This window comes from Anguilla anguilla, chromosome 4 (genome assembly GCF_013347855.1).
Source record: "Anguilla anguilla isolate fAngAng1 chromosome 4, fAngAng1.pri, whole genome shotgun sequence".
Lineage (NCBI taxonomy): Eukaryota > Metazoa > Chordata > Actinopteri > Anguilliformes > Anguillidae > Anguilla > Anguilla anguilla.
In genome coordinates, this window is record NC_049204.1 from 12,244,061 (window position 1) to 12,263,068 (window position 19,008).

Sequence of the window (19,008 nt, forward strand, 5' to 3'; positions counted from 1 at the left end):
TGCTTTTATCTTAAAGTGGGTGGTAAGCTGTGCCACCCCTGCAATAAATTGCTGCTAGATTGAAGGTATTGTAAATATACTTTCAGTCGAGCAGCAGTGTTCTAAGGCCTATGTTCTGTCTTAAGCTTAAAGTGCAGAGACTTACTTTTATCCAATATACTGAGCAATGTTTTAGGCACAGATTGCTTTACTGCTGCTTTTTAATGTTGTGTCATGCTGCCAGTCATCCGATCTGATTATAACGTTATGACGTTTAATCTGGTAATATTTGGTTGAGTCAGTCTTCCCTTTCGGCAAGATGCCCCTAGCTGTCTCTTCCAGGAACCATCACACATCTCCCCCGTGAGCCGTCATTAGCGTGCCTGCCCCTTTAAGAGCAGGTGTGAGACTCAGAACCACGCAGTTGGAATCCGACCTCGGGCCCACATCCCTGTAGAACCTAAAAATAGCATGGGAAAGACGGACGGACTGTCTAAATGACCCGGCGCATGCTTGCTCTTTGCTGCTAACCGCGCGTTGTATCAACAAGCTCCTGGTCTCTACGTCTTACAACGTTAACAATGTACGATCGCTGCATTCGATTGCCTCTCAGGTAGGTGGGTTAATGTTGTTTTCCATTTGAAAGGTTTTCGGGGCATGGATAGCCCAAATACTTCAGTGGGTCTAAAGCAACACTGACCTTGGAATATTGTTTGCTGTGTGAGCGAAGTGCTGAGGAAGGATTGTTGTGTTTCTGTTGACAGTCAGCTCAGATACACCTAACACCATAATGCTTGCGTTACAGTATGTTGAAATGACTTAAAATGAACAAAAATTCACGCCAGACAGCGAAACTTAATTACTGCTAATCTGACAGCACAAAGAGAAGGGACTGTGTAAACATTAATGAGTGCTTTGTGTGTTTTCATTCTGTTAAACACAGCTGCGAATTGTTTCGTAAATGACAGAAATGAATTGATATCAAAGGAACTCTCATTTAAATTAGTTAAATTTTGTAATAAATCAATGATTTGCTCTTCTGTTATCATTGGATGATGTTAAATGTTATTAGTTCATTTTACAAACCACGTGTACAATACATGTATTTGTCAATTGGTTTTTAATTATGTGTATGTAAGGATACAACTTTACATTACCTTATATTTCCTGTGTTCTGTATTTTCAGTGAGAGCTTGGTATGTAAACTGCCAATAGCAGGCAGCTATTGCTATGGAGTGGACACTGTGTCCGCTAGTGTTACCCATTTTGCCGTGTAAACATGTATGACTTAATTCCTCTGCTTTCAGTCTATTTTTGAAACATCCCTTGGCTTCGGGGTCAGTGCTGTTCCGCATGAGGAAAGCGATAATACCCTGCTGAGGTGATGGACGTTCCTAGTCGGACTAATATCTCACCGAGAATATCTTTCCTCTCTGCTCATAGGTAGATATTGAACGCAGCTCTCAGGTTACACTAAGCGGGACAGTAAGTGGTCAGGGTCAAAGGCAGGGGCCATGGTGCGCAACGTGGACGACCTGGACTTTTGCCTGTCCTCACACCCCCAGAGCATCCTGGATGGCCTGCGCTCCCTGCGCTCGCACCCCAAGCTCGTCGACGTGACGCTGTGCGCGGGCGGGCGGGAGTTTCCCTGCCACCGCGGCGTGCTGGCCCTCTGCAGCCGCTACTTCCACACCATGTTCTCGGGGGACTTCGTCGAGAGCATCGCCGCGCGGGTGGAGCTCCGCGAAGTGGACCCCGACATCCTGGCCGCCCTGCTGGACTTTGCCTACACGGGGAAGCTGACGATCAACCAGGGAAACGTGGAGGGCCTGATCAGCACCTCCAGCCTGCTCCAGTTCCAGGAGGTGCGAGCCGTCTGCAGCCGCTACCTGCAGCACCAGATCGACGCCACAAACTGCCTGGGCATCCTGGAGTTCGGGGAGGTACACGGGTGCCCCGAGGTGGTGGCCAAGGCCCGGGCTTTCCTCCTGGAGAACTTTGACTTGGTGCTGCAGGGGGAGGAGTTCCTGCTGCTGGAGAAAGAGCGGCTGGTGGCCTGCCTCTCGGACGAGCGGCTGCAGACGCGGGATGAGCGCACGCGCGTGGAGGCGGCCCTCTCCTGGGTGAGGCACCAGGAGGCCTCCCGCCTCCCCCACCTGTCGGACCTCCTGGGCCTGGCGCGGCTCTCTCTCCTGCCCCAGGAGTACCTGGCTGAGAGCCTGCTGAAGGACAGTCTGGTCCAGGGGTCTCAGAGCTGCCTGGAAGCTGTGCAGAGGGTCCACAGAGAGGTGAGTGCACCTTTTAGCCACAGAAGTGTTTACATGTCATAATATGTATAAATGTTCCTTGAGTTTTGAAGCTTACGATCTTAGTTTTGAAGCGTACACTCTCTCTGGCTTGCCTCCACAGAGGAACCCTCTTTAGTTCCTTATGGAACCCTATGGTAGGTGGGAAAAGTTTGAAAGCTCCAAGATTAAACCATTTTGCCCGACAAAGAACCTTTAAACTAGAGTTTCTCTATGGAGCCTTTTGGAACCCTTTCTACTGAGAGTGCATATAATGCAATGCAAGGTGCAAGGGCTGCCTTAGAATCCTGTCTGTTTAACTTATTTGGCAGAAAACGGACTTGGAGCCTGGAGCTTTAGTGAATGGAAACCCCTGCAGTCCACAGCCTAACCTTCAAGAAGTTCTGTTTGTGGTGGGAGGACGCTCATTGGATGACTCTGATGATGACGACGAGGATGATGATGAGGAAGAAGAGATTAATTCAAGGTCACTTCCCAGCAATGCAGCCTTCTACAACACGAGGACCAGTGAGTGATCCACCTCACATGTGTTACTCTACAAATATGCTACCCCTGCATTTATGTGGTTTGGGATTTGTGCAGTATAATATGAATAATTGCTTTCTCTGCAGGACAGTGGCATCGGCTGCCTGATTTCCCAGTGTACAACAAGTGGGGTTTTTCAGCGGTTTCCTTGAACAATGATGTGTATGTCACAGGTGGGTTGGGCATTCAAAAAAAAAAAGGTTGCCTTTTGAAACGAACATTTTTCATTAGCATTTGTATAGCGCTTCAGAGGAAATCATTTTCCTGGCTACACAATAGAGAGAATCATTCTGGCTCTATACGTATGTATCAAGAAATGAGATACAAATCCACAGTTGTGCTTCAGCATTTGTGAGGATTGTCTTTTGGAAATCGGATTAGGATGATTTACATTTATTGTGCAAAAACATGAAAGGTATGGTCCTTGAATACAACATAATTTTTAACCTAGGATTCCAAGGGGCTTAAGGCAGATCTCTCCTCACCAAAAATACTACAATGAGTGTCAGCAGCATGTGGTACATAAGTCTGGGGTGTGGTTGTTCTTCACTACAATACATTAGGTTGAAAATGTTCTTAACAGAGGCAAGGGTACAGTGCTATTGTATCCCCAATGATATGCAGTTTCATTGTATTATGATACATATCAAGGATAATATTAGCAATAATGTAATATTATATATTCTGTTCCTTACTTTTTCAGGTGTTCTTACTGAAATACTGAAAACCTATTTATTATAATCATTCATGTCACTGTTATTCATTCTCTAAAAAAAAGCACCTTAATCATTTAAATGTACAAACACAGACTATACACTTAGCATGCACCTTGCTGTACATCAGTTTTGGCAAAAATCTACCCTTATGCTAATTGAATTGTCAACTTGTTTCACAGTGCATTCTGGGAGTGGGGGAGACATTATGTGAGTTGTCGACTAACATTTGACAAAAGAATATTTGAATAAGGAATGAAGTGCTTGGATGTTTTTGGAGGGTTCCCTATACATGTTTTTCAGGATAGAGAGTGGAAAAACTGACTTTTCCAGGGAGTTATAAATCAAGTTCTCATACATTGCTCATGCATTAGATACAGGGAATGTCAGATATTAATGTCAGTGAAGCAAAACATTTTTCACACCCCTATGAAAAATGTTCCTTACACCTTCCTTCCAGTATACAACCAATATCTATAACCCAGAAAGCTTTTTTGGTTTTTTGGAGATTCTGGTTTTTGCTTTTACAGAACTTTTACTTTGATTTTATTAAACTCAACACACATAGAGCACATTACAAGTAAATGTATTTATTATATTAGTGTTATAAGGGATAGAATGGTGAGGTTTAAAAAAAAAAAATGTTTTAGGCCTTAAAACCCCACAGAGCACTGCTGAACACTAGTTAGCACTTAGCAACATAAGCACAACACTGAAGTCATTACAAATCTGCCAGTGTGTGTTGTGAGTTTTATATTTATTGCAGGGAGCAGTTCGGAAAATTCCATCGACTGTAATGGAATGCAATTTATTGAGTCCGGCCAAAAATGATGCTTTTGTGTGGATGTCTAAAACAGCTCCCTGCCTAATGTTCTCCCATGTCAATGTACTTACAATACAGAGCTTTCAAATGGTGGCTACACAGGTTAGTCTCTAAGCATTGAGGACCTTCTTAGCAGGGTACAAACAACTAATTAATGTGGAGAAATAAAACTAAGCTACGTGCATGTAGCAGGGAGAACATTGAGTAGAGACATGGATCAGAGAAGAAAATACCACTTAGTATAATGCAGTATGGCATTGGATTTTTTTAAAGAGTTGGGTAATGTCCTCCTGTGAGTGAAAAAGGGCCAATTTCTCACTCCAGGAGGCTCACGAGGTTCTCGTACCAACACCTGGTCCACCACAGAGACCTGGAAGTACATCACACGAGAAGGGAAGTGGGTGACGGTAGCTTCGATGCTGAAGCCCAGGACAAACCACACCTCAGCAACACTGAACGGAGAGATTTACGTCATTGGGGGTAAGAAAATGAAGAAAGCCATCCATGTGGAGCATTAGGGGGTAATTGGATGGAAACCCTTTTTTAAAATGTTCTGATGAATACGCTCTCAGTAGCTTGGCCAGCCATGAGTCTGCCTGTAGAGACTTCTTAGGAACATTAGGTAGTTGTTTGACTTGAGTAAGTATGTAAGCGCTGGCAATTGTCCCATGTGCTGTAAGTGTGAAGCATTGTGTGTGGAGATTAGTGTTGAAGGAGATCAGGAAGAAAGATCAGATGTGTCAAATATCAGTGGCCTGTATTCAATCTGAAGATCTGAGGAATGGCTCCACTCATTGGAACTGGGCCAGCTGTCTTGGGCTGTTGTAAACCCAAACCTTTTCTTTCACAGGCACCACAATGGATTTTGTGGAGGTGGAACACTACGACCCCTACAATGACAGCTGGGCTCTCACCGTCCCCGCTCTGAAATATGTGACTAATTTTACAGCCACCGCCTGCCTGGGAAAGCTGTATGTGATTGGCTCTTGTGCCGTCAAGTACAATGCCCTTACCCTGCAGTGTTACAATCCCGTCATAGGTAAGAGGGAGGTGTGGGCCTGTCGCCATACTGGAACTTAACACCTTGACACCAGTACAAGTAGAGTACAATGTAAAAAATTTGTCACTTTTCTTTTTTTTCTTTAGCAATGTTGCATACTGCATAGTTGCTTTGAAACTACTCAAAATGGTCCATATTCATATTAAAAGGCCCAAAGCCAAATAGAAAGCTTGAAATGAGACTGGAAGTACAAAGCGTCGGTGACAATTCTGCAGGGTCTCAATTCAAAATATTTTAGAGCCGTTTCAAGAGGGCTTGGTTACCTTTAGGTCAGAAGCAGATATCGAACATTTACCATGGGCTTGAATACATGCCTCTTCATTTTTAAAGCACAATCAGTCATGATTCATTTCTGACCAGTATCTACACTCAGGTCAGGCCACTACACACTGGTCAACCTGTCCCACTTCAGACTGTCTCAGCATATGGTGATTCTGTAGCAACTGTAGTTTAGGCAAAATGTTAACCTTGGGGTAGATTAAACCAGGATACATTTCCTGCTTGTTAACTGTTTGTTTAAATGCTTCATCTTTGCAGATGGCTGGAGCATTATTTGTTCTCCCTTCATCCCCAAATATCTGTCCTCTCCTCGCTCTGTCTCTGTTGATGGAATCATCTACCTTCTAGCTGACAACACTAAGAAGGTCTACTCTTATGACACTGAAGCTAATATGTGGCAGAAGGTAAGTTTTGTGCTGAAAAAACACTACTGTTTATCCAAAAGAAGTGGAGGAACCTTGCTTATGTTCTATACATAAAATCTCCAAGAAAAACATACCTTGCCCCTCAATATCCATATTTAATCAGTATTTTACATACAAATATGCTAAAGTCAGTGACTGCACTGTAGCTGTGTACACATCTATTACATTTCATAAATTCATAATCCTGAAAATATGTAAGAATTTCGTTCTTTCTGCTTTAAGACAATTGTTATGGTTATAAGTTTTTATATATCCTTCTAACCTTAATTTATCACTCATTCCATCCCACATCTGAACTACACATATGGTTTGTCCTCTCTTAACATTGTCTTTCATTTTGTTCCCTGCATGGTGTCTGATCCAGGTCCAGTTCCTTCACACTCTCCATGAGAATGGGGGCTTTGTGTTGCTGGGGGGACAGCTATATGTGACAGGGGGGCACTGGAAAGGCATGGAGGGGGATTACGGAGTGGAGGTGGAGATGTACAACTGCACCGCCAACACCTGGACAGTAGAATGCTCCCTTCCCAGGCTGTGGTTCTACACTGGCTCCTGCTCCATCTTTCTGGACCCTTCTCAATGGCCAGAGCCTTTCCCGTTGGACGAGACATAAGGATTGTCACTGGATGGAGCCACAGCGTCATGTATCTCATGCATGTTTTTCAAATGCAAAGATCGTCTCCAAGATGCATCTTATGTATAGAATTGATATTATCTTTTTGATACGAGAACACAGTTGTAACATGATCTGTAAAAATTCTCAATCCTGTGGTATGTTTCAAGTGTTTGGTTATATCTCAAATGATATATGTATATTTAGAAATTTAGATGAGTTTTCAGGAAAATATGTGTTTTTGAATTTGAATTGTTTATAGGTTATCAATTTTAGATGAAGGTTATCACAATATTCACATTTTGAATGCTTGTAATCTTTTTTCCTTTTTGCGTGTCTTAGTAAAATAAATAAAAAAAATAGCTTTTTAGAAAACTACTGTATGTGCACTTGCCTCTTTTGGGTGGTGTATGAAGCTACACGGCATCAGCAATCTACTGAGTATGTATTACAGCCTTTCAAGAAACGATAAAATTGAGACACGTATTGAACATTATGTTTTTCCGTTAGCATTAAATAAATTCGTAAATTTCGTGAAAGTCCTGCACCTTCAAACTGAATGAACTGGACAATTGGTCGTCGTAATACAGTGCACTGCAACGACTGTGATCGGGTGCATTAGTAATTATTCCATAAACTTATAAAAACCTTTTCAATGCAAAACGGAATGTGTTTTTTTAGAGAAGCAATGTATCTGATCAACCTACCAGCTTCCATGCCAAATATTTATGAATGACTGTATCAGAAACATTCAAAGGGATGCTGACGAAAACAACTCCCGCAGAATCATACTGTCGTCCCGCCCAGATGAAGGTAAACAGTTGATATTGCTTTCGAGTATGTGTGCAGGGTACAAAGCAACCTCGATTTGAATAGCTCCATAAACCATTGCTCTCCATGCGTCCCTTTAACTATGGAAACAGTCGGGCTAGCGTTCTATTTCCATGACAACGGGCTGGGAAGCGTCACGTTCCCACAGCAACTCGTGCTTCAACTCACCCCACACTCACATTGTTTGCAACTTCTTTTAAAAGTTTTAAGCTCAGGTGGAGGTAACGAAAGAGAATGCGTTGCAAATAGAAATGCACATTTTGCTAATTTGAGTTCCTGTAAAAAGACAGCACTGGTGACTTAATTCGAAGCAATGCATTTATAATATTTCTTTGGCTAGCAAGCTCGTGCATATTTCAGCTATTTTATTAACCTTCATACCGGCTGACTGACATTTCTACGAAGGAAAGCATTTTAATACCAGTCTATGTGCTATGAGTTCAGAAGGGGATCAAAGCGAGCAATCGCCAAGACTGGAGGCCGTGATTCAGGCAAGTATTTATTTATTCAAATTAAGCAAATTAGGAAAAAATAAGAGGAATGTGTGAAACATAAACGCACATTAATACAGCTACCTTAGTTGGTCTGCCAGAAAAGTACACTTCTAGAATGAACCAAATTTGCATTAAGTATTCATTAAGCAAATGTGATTCTTTCAATTTACTGACTTCCTGTGTGGACTTGAAAGCTGTTGCGTTAACGTTATAGCTCTGTCAAATCTGTGTCTTTAAAATTCAGGAATTAGCATTTTTGCCATAGAATTTCATGCAGAACTCAAATGCACATCCTTAACTCAAATAGCCTAGCTGCAGATGTTGTCAAATATTTTTATAATGTTTTTGTCTTTGGGGATCATTGGGGACATTAATCATTGGGGACATGGCTTAAAGCTGTATTACACGCATCATGCAGCACGTCCCTGAGGGATGTGTGCATTACTGTCCTGCGTGTTGTGTTGGGTGGCGCGCGGGTGGTGTTACAGAAGCTGGAGGAGTCTTTCCTGCACCCTGAGAGCAGCGGGGAAGAAATGCTGACGTTGCGAGGGGAGGGGCTGGACTCGGCTGCGACCCCGGTCCCCACTCGTATCCGCCAGATCATCACCCGCAACCTGGCGGACGAGCCCACAGGTACGTTCTCCTCACGCCTGAGAGTCACGGCGTCATCGTTAGACCGCCTGCACCTGGTTTCCTGCCACACAGAGAACTTTTGGACTGAAGGATGACAGAAGATGTGTGCTGCTATTGGGTTTTCTTGCTGTCAGTCGCAAGGGTAACAGGTCCTCTCGAATGACTGTGTGTTTACTACGGAACCGTGAAACCAGGTAGTAAATTCCTCAAACAACAAAAGACATGGAGGCGTATCGCACTGCGGCAGTAGTGAATGGATTAGATTTGCTTGCCATTCATCGCGTGCAAGCCTGGGCATGTCATTGACAAGCTTTTTTGGCCCTGTTCTGCCTGCCTGCCTGTCTTTGCTCTCACCAGCAGAGGGCGATGAATAGTTCAGTCAGGAGGATCCCTGGCCTTGACATATGACCCTGCAGGCCTCACACAACTTGCAATGGCTCGGGTCATGGTGGACTGAACAGGGACACAAAATTGATGAACGATGGCATTTTGGCTGTTGTGCTTATGTGCATCACAGTTACCCCCAAAATCTCCCACTGTCCCCCAGCCTCTGGCAGCAGCACCCCGAGGGTTCCCCTGGAGGAGGAGAACCAGCTTCTGAAGGACCTCCTGTCCGAGATCAAAAAAGACCGGGACCAGCTGCTTCTCAAACAGGCAGCTCTCACGGACAGGGTAGGCCTGCCACCACACCCAAACTCTCACCTGCCTGTTACCCAGCCCCCAGCACACGACCTCAGGTTCAGCTCCGAGCCTTACATTCCTGCTGAAGCACAAGCATAGTGTGCAGGGAAGGAACCATTACTCATCATGTGATTGTTTTTTCGGTGTGATTTTTTTTCCCTGAATCATTTAATTAGCTCTAATGACATGGTATTAATATATACTATAACGCATAGTATGATTCTTTTCAATTTAATTACTTATCTGTAGGCTTGCCACGATTATATTTTTATCTTCTAGTTTGGTAAGCACGGATTTCTCATAACTCAACAACAAACCAGCTCCCATAAATAAAAACCGATAGAAAGGCCATTTGATGCTGGAAGCATGTTGATGTTTAGGATGTTTGTTTTGTCATGTGGTCAAACAATTGGCTGCAAGTTCACTGCATGCGTGTTACTGAGCCAGCTCACACAAACATGGAGCCATCCAAGCATCCTGAGGAATGGGATGCATCTTGAAGTAACCATGTTGCAAAGACACAATATGCACTTTTTTCTTTCTTTTTTTTAATACTAAAAACCAAAAATGAACACTTCTGTCAGGAAAAACACAGAAGTGACCATTTATGGAACATGACAGATATTGATGGAAGACTATTTTTTATAAAAGTTACATTGATAATTTGCTCTTGGAATGTATGTCCTGAGTATAAGTTTGAGGGTTCAGGTATAATGCTTTCCATTATTATATACAATGTTTCCATTATTTTTTGGCTCATCAAAGTGAACATTAGCTCTAGCTGGATGACATGATCATATTACAGAATCCAACAACAGGCTTGTTGTTATATGACTTGCACGAACCAAACTAACCACAGTTCATTGCAAGTCTTAGATTGCCCACACAAATCATTTGGCTGTGGTCAGTTTGTTTTGTGTAAGTCATATAACAACAATAAAGTCAGTTGGATGTTGTGATGTAATCATGTTAATATATCTCTGTTGACAAAGGTAGTAAACAGACTGCTCTTTCTCTTTTGTTTGAGAAGTTAATTGAATATAGTCTTTCAAATTGTTCAGTCTGGCAAAGGTTATTATTTCCTTTATTTTCATTTCCAAATTATTTTTAGTTCACAAGACATTCACCAATGCCTTTTTACAGTACTGCTTGGTATGCTTGACATAAAAAATATAAAATTAGAAGGAAAACAATTAGAAACAATTGGACAGCTTTTGGTCGCTGGTGCAAGGATTATGGCGGAGAAGGTTAGAGTTAGAAGATTGTTTCACACAAGGGTATTGAACAGATGATCTGCTGGTCTGCAAGAGTGTTTTGTCCCTTTGTATTGGAACCTGGAGTCACGACAGAAGGAATTGGGGAGGGAAAACGCAGACAGGAATGCATGCTTTTGGGTGTATTCATACTAAAAGTGATTGGTAACCGGGTGGAGTTAAGGTGTTGTCTTTACTCTTAGATCTGTTATGCCTGACTGCAGGTGGAGTGACATCACCCCACAGAAATAGATGTTCATTAGCATCTGAAAATGAATGTGCATTTTTGGTAGAAAGAGTGAAAAGGACAGTTTGCATCCTGCTTATCAAGGAACTGTACAGGGAGGAGTGCAAGCGAGTTGATTAGGTAGGTTACAAAAGTTTAATTTAATTTTACAGTAACTGCGTTTTCCAAGAATCTATCTTGCTCCATTACAGTATCTCAATCTTCGGAGTTATTTATTATGTGAGGTTGGAGGAGTAAGCATTCTTAATAATGTGCGAGGTTGATGGAACTGCTGAAGTTTCCTGTAGGGGGTTCATGAGGAAGGTGGTGTCTGTGTGAAGTGTGCTTAAGGTGAGATCAAGAGATCTAGCCACACTGTCTCACTGATTGAGAAAGCGCAGTAATGCTTTGAAGTGCACTCTCTCTCTCCCTTTATATCCAAGAGGAAAATCTCTTTAGAATTCTATAAACATACCCTGCAGTGAAGCGACACGACAAACCGAGATGTGTCATATTCAGTAAGATGTATTTATTACGGTTTGAGGCTAACCTTTACCCCTAAAATCTAAAAAAAATACTTTCATGTATGACTTAGGTAATTTCTACTTGGCACAAAGTCCACCAAATCTTGGTTTGTTTTAATCTGTTTCTTCTTCCTTTTTGTAGCCTATTTATAATTGATTAATGAATCGCAAATGTGTAGGATGAAGGCAAATGGCAAGACAGCTTGTCGATATATTTTTATGAGGCGAAACATGCATAAACAATCTCCTTGAGGTCCCTTCAGCCCAAATCAGACCCCCACCATGCCCGGCCCAGCTTCCTCCTTCACGGGGTCCCTCCCCCCATGTAGCGACTGCTGTTTTTGGGGAAAATTAGTAGGTCAGCGGCCTGGTCTCCAGGGTGTCCTGAAGAAAAGAGCCATTTTTCATCCTGTACAAAGCTGCCTTTTGTGATAACACTGCCCTCTTTTTCCTGCTTAAGGCTAATGAACCGTTCTGCTTAGTTTACTGCTGGAATTTATTTAAGATCCCGGCTATAAATAAGACCTAATTAGGCTGGTATATATATAGAACATTTTTTGAAAGATATTTTAGAGGGTTTTAGCAGCCATCTTCAGGATGGAGAAGTGAACAAGTGTATGAAAAAAAATATTTAAAAAAAATTAAAAAAAAAAAAAATTTTTTTTGGAGCATGTTCGACAGGCAGGTAAACTGAGAGGGCGAAAGCCTCTGAGGATCGGGGCTCCTCCTCCGTTGGAAATTACACGAGCGGAAAAGAAAGGGAGCCCATTCACGTGGAAAGGATGGGAATGTGCAAGTTAGCGGAACACCCGGGGTCATCCAAATGTTTTCGTGCCGCGTTTCTAGGCTGCGCCGGCCCGCCATCTGCTCCCGTCTGTTCTCCTGGGCTGTCAGGGGGCGTTTCCTGCCGCGCGGCCGGATTTTAATTGGCTGCAGGGCTCCCGGCGTGAACGCGCCGCGATAACCGACGTCCCGGGAGCGGCGCGCCGGCGCGACCGGCCGACGGCGCTCCTCCTCCTCCTCCTCCGCGCGTTCGTTCTCGGTCCGCGTCGCCGCCCTGAACCCCGCACCGCCGCGCGGATCAGATATCGCTCCGATCCGCTCCGTTTGTCCTCCCCGTTTAAGGGCGACGCCAGTCACCCCGTCCTCGCCTGCTCTCTGCAGAGCTGTCAGGCGGTGGGTATCCGTGAACACCGGAGGGCGGGAGCCTTACGGCTTCGCCACATGTTTCGGAGCGTTGCCCCCCCCCCCCTCCAGGGGTTCTCCGATGCTCATGCGCTCCGGGACACGCATGTCTGCAAAGTCTGTGAGACCCGGCCACTCGGCTAAACACCCCGCGCCCAGCTTCTGTAAAGCTGTTAACCATCCTTATCTGTAGACAAGATTGTCGTTTTCTGACAAGAACGTGATTATGCACCCTGTGTTTAATTTTTTGTTTCGAAATTCGCGTCCTTCACCTTAAGGTGACCTTACCGTATGTTTTCCCAGTTCATGTTTTGTACTCGGTGTGAAGTTCTTTGGTGAAGAGAACCAGAATATGTACGGCAAAGTGTTTACGGGCCATAAATCTGAATATGTCCTCATTTTGCCCGAGGCAATCTCTATGCGCTGCTGTCTCCAGTAGATTTACTGGCGCGCTGACTGAATTAGATAGCTTAGCACTCAACCTATGCATTATCTCCAGTGGATTTGTTAGCGCTGAGCACTGCTATCTCCCCTGGTTAGCGCTGAGCGCTGCACATTACACCCTGCAGAATGGCTTGAAGTTCCGCGTGTCACCATCTGGAGAACATTGCATTTCTCATTAATCCTGACAGAGCATCCAGCAGGACTCTTGTCGAGGACTGAGGAGACTTTAAAGGAATCTTGTGGTTTGAGGTAAATGGGTTTGTTCCCTTTGACCTCTTCAGTCGGAGTCTTTGCGCCAGATGTTGGAGAACTCCTCTCTCTTGAGTTTTTTCTTAATTAGTCCTATAGAGCGAAATGGAACCGCTCCAGTGGTGGGGCTCTGATCTGGGTCCTGTCCCTCCCAGCCTTCGAGCGTCACGCAACCGAGGCGCACGAAATGTGGCACTTTGAAAAGCGCTGTCAAAGATGCGACCGGTCTTCTCGCCGCGAGTGACGAGGACGAGTCCCCGAGCGCACGGGGCGGGGGTGGGGGGTGGCGGGGTGGCGGGGGTTGGGGGGGAGGGAGGGGCGCTTTTGCGAGCAGGGACCCGCCCGGCTTCAAAGCCACCTCCGTCGAGTCGCTGCGATTTCTCGCGACCCGTGAAAATTGCCTGTGATCCTGGGTGAACCTTGACCCAGTTTGCGAAGCTGGATTGTCTCAGGAGATTAGAGAACGAGTTAGGATGAACTCTGACCCCTTTGTTGACTTTGGAGCGCCGCCAGCTCGCAGTTTCTCAGGCAAAGTGGCCGTGTGTGTATACATTGTGCGGCTCTACGGCAGCTCTGGACAGGGCGCAGTGTTAGAAATAAACTCTGTGTGCTTAGTGTGACCGCGGTGTGAATGCACGATGAACGAGATATAAAGTCACTGTTCTGAAGGAGGCTAAAAATATGTCGGTCAGAGAAGGCCGGTTTGACACAGAGCTAAATGAACGGAGTAAAATGCCATGATGGATGTGGATCTCGCTATCAAAGGCTAAGCCTGTTTTCACAGCTTATCTTCTTTGATAAATACTCCGTGCACCCCACCAACAATACTCCCCCGATGTGCGTGATTTATTGCAGAATGCAAAATGGCACATCGTTCGTCAAAACAAATCTTAATTGATCTAATTTTCTGTCAGACATGTTGGAGACTTGCAGACAACAAGCGGGGCGATTTCCAGAGTTTCGCTTCGCCCCTGTGTTTTTTTAAGAGGGCCTGCCAAACGTGGTTCATGCTGATTTTTTTGTCCACGGCAGAGCCCTGTTTTCGGGGATTGTGTTACTGTCCCTTCCTTCCCTCGGGCTTCGCTTGTTTTTCTGGCCCACGTTCGCGCGGAGTCGCTTGCCCGCGCCGTCGCACCGCAGCCAGAGCGGAACGCCACCGAGGTGCCAGGCCTCCGTCGGCCGTCGTGGAAGGAGGAGGGCGCGGTCCGCTCCTTTGCGGAGACCCCTCCTTTCGACGGAGCCCCCTGAAGGTCTGCGTAGCCCTGTCCTGCTGTTCCCCCGCCCCCCATTTCCCCTGACACCCCCCGTGCCGGTTATTCTGTGCCGTCCCTTTGCCCCCGCTCTCTGCCGGCACCGCATTGGCCGAGGTCTCTCGCGCTGCAGTCGGTTTCTCCTCGCCGATTGGTTACTGTAGGTGTTACAGCAGCTGTTTATCATTATCCTGCTTCATTCAGTCTTACGAGGCTCGGCAGTGTAAAGACCGCAGTGTCGTCCAAATGCGTCTCCGTCCAAATCAGAATCTTCTGCTTCGGTTCAGTATCCAAGCCCAGGCTGTGTCCTCACTAAAAAAAACAGGGGGGGGGGTGTTTGGGGGTGTGCAGAATGGACCGTGTGTGACCCTGCAGTAGAGCATTGGAAGGTGCCAGTGGGGCCAGATGTGTGTCCCACCGCGTGCATCGGCCCCCCCCCCCCCCCCCCCACCCCCCCACCGCCGACTCACCACAGCTGCTCTCAAGGCCAGAGAAGGGCCAGAGAAACTGCGTTAGGGGGGGGGTCTGGCCCCAGCCTTGTTTGTCATCCCACGTTGTGTAATCACCCCCGGCGACGTATAAACAGCTTTCACAATCAGCTGGGGCTCTCTGGCCGAGCTAGCGCCAGAGGGGGTGCTGGGAAGGGAGAGGGGAGGGAGGGCAGATTGCTGGAGTGGGATAGTAAGGTACAGGGGCGAGGGACTGGACATCCGCTCCAGCTGTGTTTAGGAATCTGACAGATAGCGCACTCCATTAATTCCTTTTATTAAGCCTCTGGGCCCCGGCCAAGCCAGAGAATAGCGCTCCAGCCTGTAACCCTTTACTCGGTGCCACGGATGCGCTTAGCGCTGCGTGTTTGTAAACGCATGTGATGCATGCGTCGCATGCACGAATGCATGTGATACATGTAGGTGTGACTCCCCCAATCCTTGCACAAAGAGCAGCATTCTGGATTGATTCATCTAAAAGGGCAGACCCAGTTGTGTGCAGTTGTCCGATGGTGCTGAATTGGGATTGCTTTAGTACAGAGTTTTAGGAAGGGGGTGGGGGGGGGAGGTCAAACCTTTGACTTGCAATCATGTTGCACGTGCTATGCATTACCAAAAAGGAAATGATTGTAATCATTACCTGTCAGAAATATCTTTAGCAATATTGTCTGAGCAAAGCACAGATAAATGCAAAAAAGTTTTTTTTGAAGATGAGACTCACTTTTTAAAGACATTCTTTTAGACTAGTTTGTTGGATATGTATGTCTCTTTTAACTTATTTCACAAATATGTCACTGATATGATGATGGGATTCCTCTATACCTGTAGCTTATGTTGGACTGAAATCTATTTAATACAAGGGCTGGAATACATTTTGAGTAAACTTTGGCTTTCTGACAAAAAACTTTCAAGATGGCTTTTTAAATAGTCCTCTTGATGCTCATTGGCTGATAAATCAAAGCATTGTTGTAGCATAAAGTAGTTTGACATATTTATCAAATGATAAAATACAATTGGTGGCTTAATCATAAAAACCAAATCAGATAAGGATCTAATACAGAACACATTTTGAGAGCTGAAAGCTTCTCACGACTAAGACTTCCTTACAGTACAGAGATACTGAAAAGAGCTTTGGAAACCATATGGTCATTAAAAAAAAAAAAAAGGGAAATCATACCCAGGCAGTCTGTCTCTGTGCAAGTTGCATGTTCGCTTGTTTTGTTTTTGCAAATGGCAGTATAGGCGATTCACAGGCACACAACAGGACCCAGCTCCTCTTTAGGGGACCCGGGGGGGGGGGGGGGGGGGGGGGTAGGCGGGGAGAGATCATTCCGAAAAGTGGCGTGTGAACAGCGCGGGCTCATAACGCGTGCTCTCTCTCGGACCACGGGGTCGAGCGAACGCCCGCTTTCTTTTTTTTTACGGCAGCCAGTGGAAGGGAGTGTCGCCCGCGAACAACGAACCCAGCCTCGCTTGGCGAAGGAGCCGATTAGGTTTAATGATGTGAACAGAGCGGGTGGGGGAGGGGGGGGGGGCGGGGACCTCCGCAACAGGCCATCACAGCGCCCCCTTGGGGGCTTTCTCCACGGAGCGTGCATAATCCGGACCAGCTCCGGCCCCAGGCTTAATGATTCACCTGGGAGCGGCGGTAAAAAAACGCCCCCCCAAAACCCCCCCGCCCCTCCGCGCACGGCGTCCGGAGCTGGCGCGAAGCCCGCGCTGACGGAAGGCCCTTTAGCGCTCGCGAGCGCGAGAGCGTGTGACGTGAGCGTCCTCCAGGTTCAGGCGGGTCCACCGCCCCGCCGCTCCGGACGGGCCCCTCCTCGGCCTTCCGTCCGCCCGTCCCGTCGTCGGGGAGCGCGGAGGACGAACGCGGGGCGCCAGAACCCGCCGCTCGCGGCGCTCTCCCCCGGAGCAACGGGGCCGCGGCAGTACCGCCGTTTCTCGGGCTCGCGTTCCCGGAGTGACGCACCGCTGGACGCGGCCTGTTTTGTTGACTCATCCGCGATTGTTGTTGGCGTTCCTGTCGGGGTTGTTAAGGCCGCTCCAGCTGGCTCCGGAGCGAGCGTCCAGGAATACCGCGCGGGAGTGCTGCCGTCAGCTCGGCCCCGCCGCTTCAGCTGTCACGTTTCCGTTTTTCGCCACAAAGCTCTCGAGCTGTAGGCTAACCCTGCCGCCTATACGGTGGAAGAATGACGCACAGCGGCGGTGCGGCGAGTGGGAGAGGGCCACACACACACACTTCGCTCTAGGGCACGTTGTTTTACGTCACTGACATTAGTGCCAACCTGGCCACCCAAGGATCTTCGAACCCCATACCCGTGACATAGAGGCTAGTCGTTCGGCGCGTCTCACGGAAAGGACGGGCTAAGCCGCACAGGCACCGAAGCGGTGTTTAACGGACGGCTTTGTCATTAAACTGGCACGTCGAATGCGCATTACGTGCAAGCTCGTGCGTCGGACCGTTCTTCCAGGGTAATCGCTGCCGTTCGAGCACGCCCATCGGTGGGGAAGGCCGATCGGTAGCCTTGGAAACGAGAGACATGGTTTCAATCAAAGATAATGGGAATGATGTGATCCCGCCTGTCATGTCAATTTTCAGTGAAGGGTCCCCTTGGGGGAAGTTTTATTATTCGAGCTGAATATTTGGAGGGCACTGGGACTATTTTGAAACAGCTCATGAGAAAACGCACCCTTTGACAGCCTGAAGAAAGCGTAGGCTAGATATTAACGCACCATCTGGTGGGGGTAAAAATCGATCGCTCCAGCTTGCAGTCGGAAGACGCTGTGTTCATTTAAGACGCTATGCCCACCCCATACACGAGGCTGATTACATTGAGTGCGTTGTACTGGACAGCGTGTTTATTTTTTGGTTTGATTTTCTCCATTGTTGCAGTTGTACAGTAAAAGAATAACATGGTTAAAATTTATTGTTCCTCTATTTAAGGTTCAATCCACATCATTTGATTTTTGGATCATAATATTTTTCTGCATGTAACTGGGAAACGTGCCACGATACCCCACGTTGCCAAATTGTTCTTAAACTAAGTTTTCGGATGATTACAAAACGGAATACAAAAATAAGAGAATCAAGATGGTGGCTAATTTTGGAGTCAGAAGTCTGTTACTTATTGAATGTTTTTTTTTATTTTCCCTGAAAGATGCATTATTTTTGAGAACTTATTAGCAACAAACTCATGGAAGGGTTCAGAAGCATGGGGTAGCCGCTAGAATACTTAGATGAGCTACGTGTTCTGAATTGTCCCAATGTTTATAAGGTATTTTTGAGACAATGGGCACTACCCTGATTTTCCCTGATTTACACCTCTTGCTGATGGATAACTAGCATGACCACTTGGCTGTGAACAACAACGGTTTTAACACGTGCTTTAAAACCGTGTTTTGTCATTTCCACGTATTTGAGCTTCTGCATCTAAAAATAGATTTTTCCTACTTTTGTCATCTGCTTTTGCTAAATGTTCAATGTTCAAAAACTGGCGAAACGCTCGCAAAATAATGACTGAAACGCAATCAGCGCTGCTGTACACAGATGTTTTCAGTCCCGCGCAAAAGAGCTTTTCCAGCTCGCCCCTTTTTATCGTCCGTCGTGTTTCTTCCTTTCCTCTCGGTCCCCGAAAGCCGCTCCCCTGACAACGGGCCGTTAAAAGCGCTCCCCTCTGTTCTCCCCTCCTGCCTCCGACCCGAGAACGGTTAAGGCTGCGGGGCCGGGTGCGAGTTTGTCTTTTTTTTTTTGTAATTGGCGGAATAAAACTTTGAAATGGCCATTTGAAATGTTTTATTAGCGCGGAGCAGGTTTTTGGCTCTGGCGCGGAACAGTGAGACCATTGTCCTGGCTGCTTATTGAGCCTGTTGGAGAGATTAAGGCCCAGAGGTAGAGATGATGTGGGGAGGTGGGGAAGTGAGGGGGGTGGTTGTGGGGGGTTTGGGGGGGGGTTTGCTGATTCGAGGGACTGGGGGGGTTCCCTCTCTTCCCCTCCTTCTCTCTCAAAGGCAGAATTCGGCCGTT

General features: G+C 46.3%; 2 protein-coding genes across 3 annotated transcripts in view; both read left to right on the forward strand.

The window, feature by feature from the left end:
• The first annotated feature begins 148 nt into the window (after positions 1-148).
• klhl30 (kelch-like family member 30) lies at positions 149-7,050 on the forward strand. 2 transcript variants are annotated; one of them, XM_035412979.1, is made up of 8 exons: positions 149-592; positions 1,427-2,267; positions 2,597-2,792; positions 2,897-2,983; positions 4,671-4,826; positions 5,197-5,385; positions 5,944-6,089; positions 6,475-7,050. In XM_035412979.1, exons 2-8 carry the CDS (start codon positions 1,494-1,496, stop codon positions 6,721-6,723), a joined length of 1,797 nt encoding a protein of 598 aa, XP_035268870.1. In that variant the 5' UTR covers positions 149-592; positions 1,427-1,493; the 3' UTR covers positions 6,724-7,050. The 2 variants fall into 2 exon arrangements, with proteins under 2 accessions (XP_035268870.1, XP_035268869.1); XM_035412978.1 differs by having other exon boundaries at positions 150-592; positions 1,423-2,267.
• A 606-nt stretch (positions 7,051-7,656) lies between these two features.
• Positions 7,657-19,008, forward strand: part of crocc2 (ciliary rootlet coiled-coil, rootletin family member 2) — a 42,317-nt gene continuing 30,965 nt past the window's right edge. The window contains exons 1-3 of the mRNA XM_035413501.1: positions 7,657-8,045; positions 8,537-8,681; positions 9,229-9,353. Coding sequence (XP_035269392.1) covers positions 7,989-8,045; positions 8,537-8,681; positions 9,229-9,353 — 327 coding nt within the window. The 5' untranslated portion in view covers positions 7,657-7,988. The remainder of the gene's footprint in view (positions 8,046-8,536; positions 8,682-9,228; positions 9,354-19,008) is intronic.